Source organism: Heterodontus francisci, chromosome 5 (genome assembly GCF_036365525.1).
Source record: "Heterodontus francisci isolate sHetFra1 chromosome 5, sHetFra1.hap1, whole genome shotgun sequence".
NCBI classification, from domain to species: domain Eukaryota; kingdom Metazoa; phylum Chordata; class Chondrichthyes; order Heterodontiformes; family Heterodontidae; genus Heterodontus; species Heterodontus francisci.
The window spans coordinates 71,575,561-71,588,815 of NC_090375.1; the positions used below are offsets into that span (position 1 = coordinate 71,575,561).

Below are 13,255 nucleotides of genomic sequence, written 5' to 3' on the forward strand. Positions count from 1 at the left end.
CAGATATAACCCCTCACTAGCGACTACAATTGCAGCCGATGCCTCATCAACAGTATTAGGGGCAATCTTTTGTCAAGAACAGATGGATGTCGAAGATCAGTTTATTATACGTCACGAGCATTGTCTGAGACTGAGATGGGGTACACCGTCATAGAGAAAGAAGCTGTCGCAGTCATGTGAGAAGTTCTCATTATATTATCGGCTTATAGGTTGTCATAGAAGCAGACCACAAACCCCTAGTTTCCTTACTTGATGCCTCCAAGATTCCAGTTGAGGCTAATGAGATTCATGTACGAAATAGTGTACGTACAGGGCAAGCAACAAACAGCACTGCATTGTCCAGAGCTACTGTTGACCATCTTATAGAACAGGATGCTAACTTTATTAATGAGATTGAGTCATATTCTCAGTTCACTGCATCATAATGGCCAGCAAGTTCAAAAAAGCTCCAAGAAATTCGTCATGCTCAGGTGCAAGATAAGGAATATATCTGTATCCGCCAATATTGCATGCAAGGTTGGCCATAGCAGCATCCCAGTGGTACAATATTGAAAATCTTCTTCGAACACAGAGGCATTTTACCATTGTGGATGATTTGCTGGTATATGACGAGAGGCTGATGATTCCGAACTCAGTCTGGGTAGACATCTTGGAGAAAATACACCAGGGCCACATGGGCATAATGAAATGCAGAGCACGGGCTCAGTCATCCATGTGGTCGCCGTCAATATCGAGAGGTATATAAAAAATTATTTCTAATTGCCAGGTATGCGTAGTGCACAGAAGGGATCAGAGGCACCCCCATTATCTTGACGCAATTTCCAACCAGAGCGTGGGAACGTCTAGGGATAGATCTATTCATGTTTAATGGAAAATCCTACCTGATTGTCATCAAGGTGGATTGAAGTCAAGTGTTTGTACACAACAACTACTGAGATAATCATGTGTTCATATGTTCATTCAAGCTTTATTAAAGATCTTTGCAACACATGGTGTACCTGACCAGGTAGTTTCCGATAATGGACCACAATTTGCAAATGACTATTTTATGCACTTTGTGGAAAACTGTGGATTTGTACATATGAACATGCGAGTTAAGAGCAAGAGTAGGCCACTCGAGCCTGCTCCACCATTCAATAAGATCATGACTGATCTGATTTGTACCCTCGATACCACGATAACCTTTCACCCCCTTGCTAATCAAGAATCTATCTACCTCTGCCTTAAAAATATTCAAAGACTCTGCTTCCACCACCTTTTGACGAACAGAGTTCCAAAGACTCACGACCCTCAGAGAAAAAAATTCTCCTCATCTCTCTCTTAAATGGGTGACCACTTATTTTTAAATAGTGACCTCTAGTTCAAGATTCTCCCACAAGGGGAAACATCCTTTCCACATCCACCCTCTCAAGACCCCTCAGAATCTTGTGTTTCAATCAATTCGTCTCTCATTCTTCTAAACTCCAGTGATACAAACCTGGCCTGTCCAACCTTTCCTCCATAAGACAACCCGGCCATTCCAAGAATTAGTCTAGTAAACCTTCTTTGAACTGCTTCTAACACGTTTACATCCTTCTTTAAATAAGGAGACCAATACTGTACACAGAACTCCTGATATGGTCTCAACAATGCCCTGTACAACTGAAGCATATCCTCCCTATTTTTGTATTCAATTCCCCTTGCAATAAACAATAACATTCTATTAGCTTTCCTAATTACTTCTGTACCTGCATACTGACCTTTTGCGATTCATGCACCAGGACACCCAGATCCCTCTGCATCACAGAGCTCTGCAATTTCTCACCATTTAAATAATGGACATTTTCTCTCATTATTCTCCATTTGCCAGATCTTTGCCAACTCACTTAACTTATCTTTATCCCTTTGTAGACTCCTTATGTCCTCTTCACCACTTATTTTCCTACCTATCTTTGTGTCATCAGCAAATTTAGCAACTATACCTTCGGTCCCTTTATCCAAGTCATTTATATAAATTGTAAAAAGTTGAGGCCTCGGCATCTTACAAGTTCCTCAATCTAATGGTGAAACTGAAAGAGGAGTCAGAACTATCAAAGCACTGTTAAAGCAAAATGAAGATTTTCCTAAACAATCGATCTACTCCATTGCAGTATGGATTAGCACCAACAGAACTGTTGATGGGACGGAAGCTTCGAACACAACTTCCCATCCTATCCAAAAAATTACTTCCAGGGCTAAAAGTCTAGGATTATCAGAGAATTCAAGACAGAGAAAAGTCTTACTGAAAGCAACAAGCTTATAATTATAATAGGAAATATTGTACCAAGAAGGCATACGGCATGCTTGCCTTCATCGGTCGGGGCATAGAGTATAAAAATTGGCAAGTCATGCTGCAGCTGTACAGAACTTTAGTTAGGCCACACTTAGAATATTGCGTGCAATTCTGGTCACCACACTACCAGAAGGACGTGGAAGCTTTGGGGAGGGTACAGAAGAGGTTTACCAGGATGTTGCCTGGTCTGGAGGGCATTAGCTAAGAGGAGAGGTTGGATAAACTCTGATTGTTTTCACTGGAACGACAGAGGTGGAGGGGCGACATGATCGAGGTTTACAAAGTTATAAGCGGCATGGACAGAGTGGATAGTCAGAAGCTTTTTCCCAGGGTGGAAGAGTCAGTTACCAGGGGACATAGGTTTAAAGTGCGAGGGGCAAAGTTTAGAGGGGATGTGCGAGGCAAGTTCTTTACACAGAGGGTGGTGAGTGCCTGGAACTTGTTGCCAGGGGAGGTGGTGGAAGCAGGTATGATAGCGACGTTTAAGAGGCATCTTGACAAATACATGAATAGGATGGGAATAGAGGGAATGGGAATAGTCCCTGGAAGTGCAGAAGGTTTTAGTTTAGGCAGGCATCAAGATTGGCGCAGGCTTGGAGGGCCGAATGGCCTGCTCCTGTGCTGTACTGTTCTTTGTTTGTTTGTTCTTTTGTTCTTTGAACCTACCTAATTTGAAAGAAGAAGAAAAGATATTCGTACCAGACCAAGGCAGAGAAGGAGTAATCGTCCAGAGAGATGAAAATCAACAGAGATCTTATTTAGTACATGCTTCAGAAGGTACTATAAGAAGAAACAGGAGAAATGTTATATCTATTTATCAAAAATGTCAATCAGTCATACATTTGGACGAACCAGATCTGAACCTGAAATTCAGAAAGCACCAGATACTACAAATCTCAATGAAGGCCATCCAAGTCAACAAACAAGAGTTCAAAGAAAGTCTACTAATCTTCCGCATCTGACAACAACGTGATCAGGGAGAGTTGTGAAGGCTCCTGACAGATTGAATCTGTGATGTCAGAGACCTGGGGTGGGGGGGGGCAGGGGTGGTGGAGATGGGGTAGTCTGTAAAAATAAAAAAATGTATTCATATATATATATCTTCTTCTTTGGCCTCATTGTCTCAAGAGACAATGGGTAAGCGCCGAGAGGTGGTCAGTGGTTTGTGGAGCAGCGCCTGGAGTGATTCTAGAGTGACAGACTCTTCCACAGGCGTTGCAGATAAAATTGGTTGTCGGGGTTGTTGCACAATTGGCTCTCTACTTGCACTTCTTTTTTCCTGCCAACTGCTAAGTCTCTTCGACTCGCCACTCTTTAGCCCCACCTTTATGGCTGTCTGCCTGCTTTGGCGATCACTGGCAACTGACTCCCACGACTTGTGGTCAGTGTCACAGGACTTCATGTCGCGTTTGCAGACGTCTTTAAAGCGGAGACATGGACAGCCAATGGGTCTGATAGCAGTGACGAGCTCACTGTACAATGTGTCCTTGGGGATCCTGCCATCTTCCATGTCTCTCACATGGCCAAGCCATCTCAAGCGCGCTCGCTCAGTAGGGTGTATATGCGGGGGATGTTGGCCACCTCAAGGACTTCTGCGTTGGAGATATGGTCCTGCCACCTGATGCCAAGTATTCTCCGGAGGCAGCGAAGATGGAATGAATTGAGACGTCGCTCTTGGCTGACATAAGTGGTCCAGGCCTCGCTGCCATAGAGCAAGGTACTGAGGACACAGGCTTGAAACACTTGGACTTTTGTGTTCCGTGTCAGTGCGCCATTTTCCCACACTCTCTTGGCTAGTCTGGACATAGCAGTGGACGCCTTTCCCATGCGCTTGTTGATTTCTGCATAGAGAGACAGGTTACTGGTGATAGTTGAGCCTAGGTAGGTGAACTCTTGAACCACTTCCAGACCGTGGTCGCCAATATTGATGGGCTAGTCTGTAAAAATAAAAAAAATGTATTCATATATATTTTTGTCCGTCCGTCCAAAGGGTTTGAACAGGTTAATGTTTGAGACAGTGTGAGGAATACCTCCCACCATGCTGATGTGAGAGATCACATGTCAGAGATTGGAGGGAGAAGCAGCATGGCTTCAGAGGAATCATACTTATGTAAAGCTGTATATGGTTAAAATATAATAAATAAGTTAATAAAATTACTGAGGACTCTGTAATCTCTCCTAGCTAGGCTAACCAAATACACAAATGGTGGCAGACTAACCAAACAAACAACTTAAAACTCTCCTCATTTTCCTTCCAAAATACATCACTTGACACTTCTGTGCATTAAATTTCATCTACCATGTGTCTGCACATTTCAGCAATCTTTGTGTTCTTCTGAAGTCTGCTACTATCCTCCTCACTGTTTATTACATTTCCAAGCTTTGTGTCCCTGGATGTCCACACATAAACACTGTGAAATTGCATACATATCTACATGCTGTTACTACAACTTCATTTAGATGTTACAATAAAGCTCTCACATGTCTCAGACAGGAACTTTGAGCTTAATAGGCTATATTTACTTCCTGTATTTAATGTTAGTGATTTGGAAAATATACCTTCATCTGTTTAAAGACTGATAATCTTTCCTCTTCTTGGTCTTCAGTTTTAGCAAATATTTTTAATATCGCAAAATATTTTTCTAAAAAATCTAGCTGAGTTCTAAGCAAATTGCACTGGTATTTTGGGGGGAAACATAGTGAATTTTTACAAATCAAAACATTTGTCGTACATTTGAGGGTACTCCTGCAGAATTTGGAAAGATTGGTATTCCTCGTGCCAGGCTGAAATTGCATATGAATTTTATTAGTGCAGCAAAAATCAGAAAACTAAGAATTGGATGGTAATGTGGTAGCATTGTTTATTTTTAATACTTAAATATATTTTCCCACCTTTTTATGCATTATTGGTCATTTTTCAAAATTCTATAGACTCTGGAACAGTTCCAACGGATTGGAGGGTAGCTAATGTAACCCCACTATTTAAAAAAGGAGGTAGAGAGAAAAGGGAGAATTATAGACCGGTTAGCCTGACATCAGTAGTGGGGAAAATGCGAGAGTCCATTATAAAAGATGTAATAGTAGAAAACAATGACCGGATCTGACACAGTCAACATGGATTTACGAAAGGGAAATCATGCTTGACAAATCTACTGGAATTTTTTTGGGGATGTAACTGGTAGAATAAATAAGGGAGAACCAGCGGATATGGTGTATTTGGACTTTCAGAAGGCTTTCGATAAGGTCCCACTTAGGAGATTAGCATGCAAAATTAAACCACATGGGATTGGGGGTAAGGTACTGACATGGATAGAGAACTGGTTGGCAGACAGGAAACAAAGAGTAGGAATAAACGGGTCTTTTTCCAAGTGGCAGGCAGTGACTAGTGGGGTACCGCAGGGATCAGTGCTAGGACCCCAGCTATTCGCAATATATATTAATGATATAGATGAGGGAATTAAATGTAATATATCCAAGTTTGCAGATGACACAAAGCTGGGTGGGAGTGTGAGCTGTGAGGAGGATGCAGAGAAGCTCCAGTGTGATTAGGACAGGTTGAGTGAGTGGGCAAATGCAGTATAATGTGGATAAATGTGAGGTTATCCACTTTGCTGGCAAAAACAGAAAGGCGGATTATTATTGGAACGGCGATAGATTGGGAAAGAGGGAGGTGCATGTACAGCAGGCAGTGGTCTTCATAGTGAGAGGATTTGAGAACAGGAGCAAGGATGTCTTGCTGCAAATATACAAGGCCTTGTTGAGACCACATCCGGAAATTGTGTGCAGTTTTGGTCTCCACATCTGAGGAAAGATGTTCTTGCTATGGAGGGAGTGCAGCAAAGGTCACCAGACTGATTCCAGGGATGGCAGGACTGACGTATGAAGAGAGATTGGGTCAATTAGGCTTGTATTCGCGAGAGTTTAGAACGTTGAGAGGCGATCTCGTAGAAACCTACAAAATTCTAACTGGACTGGACAGACTAGATGCAGGAAGGATGTTCCCGATGGAGGGATAGTCCAGGACCAGGGGTTATGGTCTAAGGATAAGTGGTAAGCCTATTAGGACTGAGATGAGGAGAGATTTCTTCACCCAGACAGTGGTGAACCTGTGGAATTCTCTACTACGAACAGCAGTTGAGGCCAAATCGTTAAATATATTCAAGAAAAAGTTAGATATAGTTCTTAGGGCTAATGGGATCAAGAGATATGGGGAGAAAGCGGGAACAGGTTACTGAGTTTGGATGATCAGCCATGATCGTATTGAATGGCAGAGCAAGCTCGAAGGGCCGAATGGCCTACTCCTGCTCCTATTTTTTTCTATAAAGCATCTTGTATTCCAAAAGTTCAAGGGCCAAACTAGCAATCCGACCCCCACTAGAAAACAGCCTGTAAAGAAAACAGTTGCAGTAGTTCAGCTGTGGTCATCCCTATAGGTGCTGAACCAAAAATGTCCATTAAGGCAACAGTAACAGCTGGGAGCGAGCAAGGTGCAGTAACATTTGAGTGCAGTTCTGGCACTACTCTCTACTATACCCAAAACCTTATTGAGTAGTTTGACTTAATAATGTTATCTAAATTTACAAATTTTTGTATTAATAAAATGTCCCTTTTGTTTACCAATTCAATTTACATTCCAGATGCAGAGAGGATTACATACAGCAGAGAATTCCTGATGAAAATTGCTAGCCTGCCTATTTCAAAAGAGAAACCTGAGTTTTTGCCATCTCTTCCTGTGGTGTTAGAGAGGCCAGTAAGTTATGCCTTTTGGATAGTGTTTTTTTTTTATTGGTTTATTGCATTTTCCATAGTAATGCTCCAACAGTATTCACAATTTTGATTTTAGTTTGTTAACAAGAACTGAAAAAACGTTAAAAGAATGCATCTTTACTCAGTTGCTCAGTGCACATTTTTTGGCCTGCCAATTCTGACTGTCCTTTTTAGAAATAGAAAAATATTGCAGCACATTTCAAAAAGTACATTTTGAAAGAAAAAAATCATAAACATGGTGCTCCAAGTCAATAATTTCTTACTTTTTGACTTGTTTTATGCTTATTCACCTGCGCATTGAAAAGTAATTCTGATTTTCTGTATTTTCAATTAGCAATTCTCTGCATGAAACATTATAACGTTAGAATTTCACCACTCAAGATGGAAAAAAAAATTGAAAAAAAATGTTTAGAGAGTATAATCTGATACAATATAGCTTTGGATGGGTGGGTGTTTAATCTGAAATACTATCTGAAAACAATTGTAGTCTAGAAATAACTGTTATCACTACAATAAAAGTCTACAGTATTATGGGAATGCGGAGTACTGCATATCTAAATTAACAAAAGTTGCCAGTATTTGGGAGGAAGTGACACCAAAGCACGAAAGATTTCATGAGGCATGTTAATGCAATTATTGCCGGCATAAGTATTTAGCTTGAACTCGTCACATTTTCCAAATTGCTCAGATCAAATGTATGGTGCGTTCTTCTCAGAACTCTCTCTCTGTCAATTTAGAGCAGAGGGGATGGAAGCTAGGGCAGTTGCATGCTCCTCTTGCAGGATGTGGAAGGTAAGGGTCACCACTTGTGTCCCTGCTGACTTCACCTGTGAGAAGTGCACCCAACTCCAGCTCCTCACAGACCGCGTTAGGGAGCTGGAGCTGGATGAACTTCGGATCATTCAGGCAGCTGAGGGGGCGATAGAGAGCAGTTATAGGGAAGTAGTGACACCTAAGTTACAGGATAAAGGTAGCTGGGTGACCGTCAGGGGAGGGAAAGGGAATAGGCGCACAGTGCAGGGATCCCCTGTGGCTGTTCCCCTCAGTAATAAGTATACCGTTTTGGATACGGTTGGGGGAGACGACCTACCAGGGGAAAGCCACAGCGGCCAGGTCTCTGGCACTGAGCCTGGCTCTGTGGCTCAGAAGGGAAGGGGGGAGAATAGGAGATTCAATGGTTAGAGGAACAGACAGGAGATTCTGTGGTCGCGAACGAGACTCCCTGATGGTATGTTGCCTCCTGGGTGCCAGGGTCAGGGATGTCTCGAATCGAGTCTACGGGATTCTTAAGGGGGAGGGGGAGCAGCCAGAAGTCGTGGTACACATCGGTACCAATGACATAGCTATGAAAAGGGATGAGGACCTGAAAAGCGAATATAGGGAGTTAGGTTGGAAGCTAAAAGGCAGGACGAGCAGGATAGTAATCTCAGGATTGATACTGGTGCCACGTGCTAGTGAGGCTAGAAACAGAGCGAATGCAGCTGAACACATGGCTACAGAGCTGGTGTAGGAGGGAGGGCTTCAGATATGTGGATCATTGGGATACCTTCTGGGGAAGGTGGGCCCTGTACAAGAAGGACGCGTTGCATCTGAACTGGAGGGGCACCAATATCCTGGGCGGGAGGTTTGCTAGCGCTCTTCGGGAGGGTTTAAACTAGTTTGGCAGGGGGATGGGAACCGGAGCTACGGATCAGTGGATGGAGTAGCTGTTGAACAGGCAGATACAGAGTGCAGAGAGTCTGTGAGGAAGGTTAGAAAGTTGACAGGGCAAAGTTGCAGCCAGTATGATGGGTTGAAGTGTGTCTATTTTAATGCAAGAAGTGTCAGGAATAAGGGTGATGAACTTAGAGCATGGATCAGTACTTGGAGCTATGATGTTGTGGCCATTACGGAGACTTGGATATCACAGGGGCAGGAATGGATGTTGTATGTTCCGGGGTTTAGATGTTTCAAAAGGAATAGGGAGGGAGGTAAAAGAGGTGGGGGAGTGGCATTGCTAATCAGGGATAGTATCACAGCTGCAGAAAGGGAGGTCGTCGAGGAGGGTTTGTCTACTGAGTCATTATGGGTGGAAGTCAGAAACAGGAAAGGAGCAGTCACTTTATTGGGAGTTTTCTATAGACCCCCCAATAGCAACAGAGACACGGAGGAACAGATTGGGAGGCAGATTTTGGAAAGGTGCAGAAGTAACAGGGTTGTTGTCATGGGTGACTTCAACTTTCCTAATATTGATTGGAACCTCCTTAGTGCAAATAGTTTGGATGGAGCAGTTTTTGTCAGGTGTGTCCAGGAAGGTTTCCTGACTCAATATGTAGATAGGCCGACTAGAGGGGAGGCTGTGTTGGATTTGGTGCTTGGCAACGAACCAGGCCAGGTGGCAGATCTCTCGGTGGGAGAGCATTTCGGTGATAGTGATCACAACTCCCTGACCTTTACTATAGTCATGGAGAGGGATAGGAGCAAACGGGATGGGAAAATATTTAATTGGGGGAGGGGAAATTCCAATGCTATTAGGCAGGAACTGGGGAGCATAAATTGGGAACAGATGTTCTCGGGGAAATGCACGACAGAAATGTGGAGGTTGTTTAGGGAGCACTTGCTGCGACTGCTGGATAGGTTTGTCCCGATGAGGCAAGGAAGGGATGGTAGGGTGAAGGAACCTTGGATGACAAGAGATGTGGAACAGCTAGTCAAGAGGAAGAAGGAAGCTTACTTAAGGTTGAGGAAGCAAGGATCAGACAGGGCTCTAGAGGGTTACAAGGTAGCCAGGAAGGAACTGAAGAATGGACTTAGAGCTAGAAGGGGACATGAAAAAGTCTTGGCGGATAGGATTAAGGAAAATCCCAAAGCGTTCTACACTTATGTGAGGAACAAGAGGATGACCAGAGTGAGGGTAGGGCCGATCAGGGATAGTGGAGTTGGAGGAGGAAGGGGAGGTCCTAAATGAATACTTTGCTTCAGTATTCACTAGTGAGAGGGACCTTGTCGTTTGTGAGGAGAGCGTGAAACAGGCTGATATGCTCGAACAGGTTGATGTTAAGAGGGAGGATGTGCTGGAAATTTTGAAAGACATGAGGACAGATAAGTCCCTGGGGCCGGACGGGATATACCCAAGGATATTACGGGAAGTGAGGGAAGAGATTGCTGCGCCTTTGGCGATGATCTTTGCGTCCTCACTGTCCACTGGAGTAGTACCAGATGATTGGAGGGTGGCAAATGTTATTCCCTTGTTCAAGAAAGGGAATAGGGTTAACCCTGGGAATTCTAGACCAGTCAGTCTTACGTCGGTAGTGGGCAAATTATTGGAGAGGATTCTGAGAGACAGGATTTATGATTATTTGGAACAGCATAGTTTGATTAGAGACAGTCAGCATGGCTTTGTGAGGGGCAGGTCATGTCTCACAAGCCTTATTGAATTCTTTGAAGATGTGACAAAACACGTTGATGAAGGAAGAGCAGTGGATGTGGTGTATATGGATTTTAGCAAGGCGTTTGATAAGGTTCCCCATGGTAGGCTCATTCAGAAAGTAAGGAGGCATGGGATACAGGGAAAGTTGGCTGTCTGGATACAGAATTGGCTGGCCCATAGAAGACAGAGGGTGGTAGTAGATGGAAAGTATTCAGCCAAGAGCACCGTGACCAGTGGTGTTCCGCAGGGATCTGTTCTGGGACCTCTGCTCTTTGTGATTTTTATAAATGACTTGGATGAGGAAGTGGAAGGCTGGGTTAGCAAGTTTGCCAATGATACGAAGGTTGCTGGAGTTGTGGATAGTGTGGAAGGCTGTTGTAGGTTGCAACGGGACATTGACAGGATGCAGAGCTGGGCTGAGAAGTGGCTGATGGAGTTCAACCTGGAAAAGTGTGAAGTGATTCATTTTGGAAGGTCCAATTTGAATGCAGAATACAGGCTTAAAGACAGGATTCTTGGTAGTGTGGAGGAACAGAGGGATCATGGGGTCCATGTCCATAGATCACTCAAAGTTGCCACTCAAGTTGATAGGGTTGTTAAGAAAGCGTATGGTGTGTTGGCTTTCATTAACAGGGGGATTGAGTTTAAGAGCCGCGAGGTTATGCTGCAGCTCTATAAAGCCCTGGTTAGACCACACTTGGAATATTGTGTTCAGTTCTGGTCGCCTCATTATAGGAAGGATGTGGAAGCTTTAGAGAGGGTGCAGAGGAGATTTACCAGGATGCTGCCTGGTCTGGAGGGCATGTCTTACGAAGAAAGGTTGAGGGAGCTAGGGCTTTTCTCATTGGAGCGAGGAAGGATGAGAGGTGACTTGATAGAGGTGTACAAGATGATGAGAGGCATAGATCGAGTGGATAGCCAGAGACTTTTTCCCAGGGGGCATAATTTTAAGGTGATTGGAGGAAGGTTTCGGGGAGATGTCAGAGGTAGGTTCTTTACACAGAGAGTGGTGGGTGTGTGGAATGCACTGCCAGCGGTGGTAGTAGAAGAAGATACATTAGGGACATTTAAGCGACTCTTGGATAGGTACATGGATGATGGTAGTATGAAGGGTATGTAGAAAGTTTGTTCCTAGAGTAGGTTAAAGGTTCGGCACAACATCGTGGGCCGAAGGGCCTGTACTGTTCTATGTTAACTCCAGGAACTGCAGATTGTTTGTCCTTAATGATAACTTAGTTGTAACAGATGACCTTCAAACTGCAACAATCTATCTGGAATTTATTTTGAATTCAGTGCTTTACTAATGTTGCAACTGGCTGAGGGGAAATAATGAGAGCAGGAATCAAACCAATCAGAGGGCCGGCAGCTTAGCAGCCTCAGCAATGCCGCTGCTAGTGGTGGCTGTTGCTGGGGCTAAACCTGGATGATGAGAGCACTTTGATGGCTGGTGCCCTTGAAGAGGGGTAACTGTGGTTGGCGTTAGTTGGGGCCTGGCAGGCAGGCCCTGTGATTAGGGTGAGGGTCTTTATGGATAGGCAGCGCCATTGCTGTGTGGGCAGCCATTTCCGGGGGGTTGGGGGGGTGGTGTGGGGGTGTGGTGGGGTGCCCTCCGCAGGCTAAAGAGTGTTCGTATCTAATCTCCAAGCACGTTCTCATGTCTCCAGAGTTCATCTTTTACTGTCTACCCGACAATGTGGAAAATTGCCCAGCCGCAAAAAGCAGGACAAATCCAATCTGGCCAGGTACCACTCCATCAGTCTACTCTCGATCATCAGCAAAGTGATGGAAGGTATTCTTGACAGTGCAATCAAGCACCACTTAAACAGTAATAACCTGTTTACCGTAGCGCAGGTTGGGTTCCGCCAGGGCCACTTGGCTCCTGACCTCATTACAACCTTGGTCCAAACATGGACAAAAGATCTGAACTCGAGGTGAGGTGAGAGTGATTGGCCTGGATATCAAGGCAGCATTTGATTAAGTCTGGCACCAAGGAGCCTCAGCCAAACTGATGTAAATGGGAATCAAGGAGAAAACTCTCCACTGGTTGGAGTCATACCTAGCAAAAAGGAAGATGGTTGTGGTTGTTGGAGGCCAATCATCTCATCTCCAGAACATTGCTGTAGGAGTTCCTCAGGGTAGTGTCTTAGGCCCAACCATCTTCAGCTGCTTCATCAATGACCTTCCCTTCATCATAAGGTCAGAAGTGGGGATGTTCACTTACGATTGTCCGATGTTCATTACCATTCGCATCTCCTCAGATACTGAAGTAGTCCATGTCCATATACAGCAAGACCTGGACAACATCCAGACTTGGGCTGATATGAGACAAGTAACATTTGTGCCACGCAAGTGCCAGGCAATGACCATCGCCAATAAGAGAGAATCTAACCATCTCCCCGTGACATTCAATGGCATTACCATCGCTGAATCCCCCACTATCAACACCCTGGGGGTTACCACTGACCAGAAACTGGACTGGAGCAGCCAGATGAATACATTGACTACAAGAGCAGGACAGAGGCTGGGGATTCTGCAGCGAGTAACTCATCTCCCCAAAATCTGTCCACAATTTACAAGGCACAAATCAGGAGCGCGATGGGATACTCTTCACCTGCCTGGATGAGTGCGGCTCCAACAACACTCTGGAAGCTCGAAACCATCCAGGACAAAGCAGCCCGCTTGATTGGCACCCCATTTACCACCTTAAACATTCACGCACTCCACCACTGACACATAGTGGCAGCATTGTGTACCATATGCAAGATGCT

General features: G+C 44.4%; 1 protein-coding gene across 10 annotated transcripts in view; it reads left to right on the forward strand.

Annotated features, from left to right (window-relative positions):
- Positions 1-13,255, forward strand: part of gra (granulito) — a 265,219-nt gene that overhangs the window by 116,178 nt on the left and 135,786 nt on the right. For 4 of the 10 annotated variants that reach the window (XR_010974968.1, XM_068030836.1, XM_068030840.1 and 1 more), the window contains exon 5: positions 6,949-7,061. The exons of the other annotated variants lie outside the window; for them this stretch is intronic. Coding sequence is in view for 3 of the 4 variants with exons in the window: in XM_068030836.1 (XP_067886937.1) it covers positions 6,949-7,061 (113 nt within the window). In the remaining variant the exon portion in view is untranslated. The remainder of the gene's footprint in view (positions 1-6,948; positions 7,062-13,255) is intronic. 10 annotated transcript variants of the gene reach the window in all.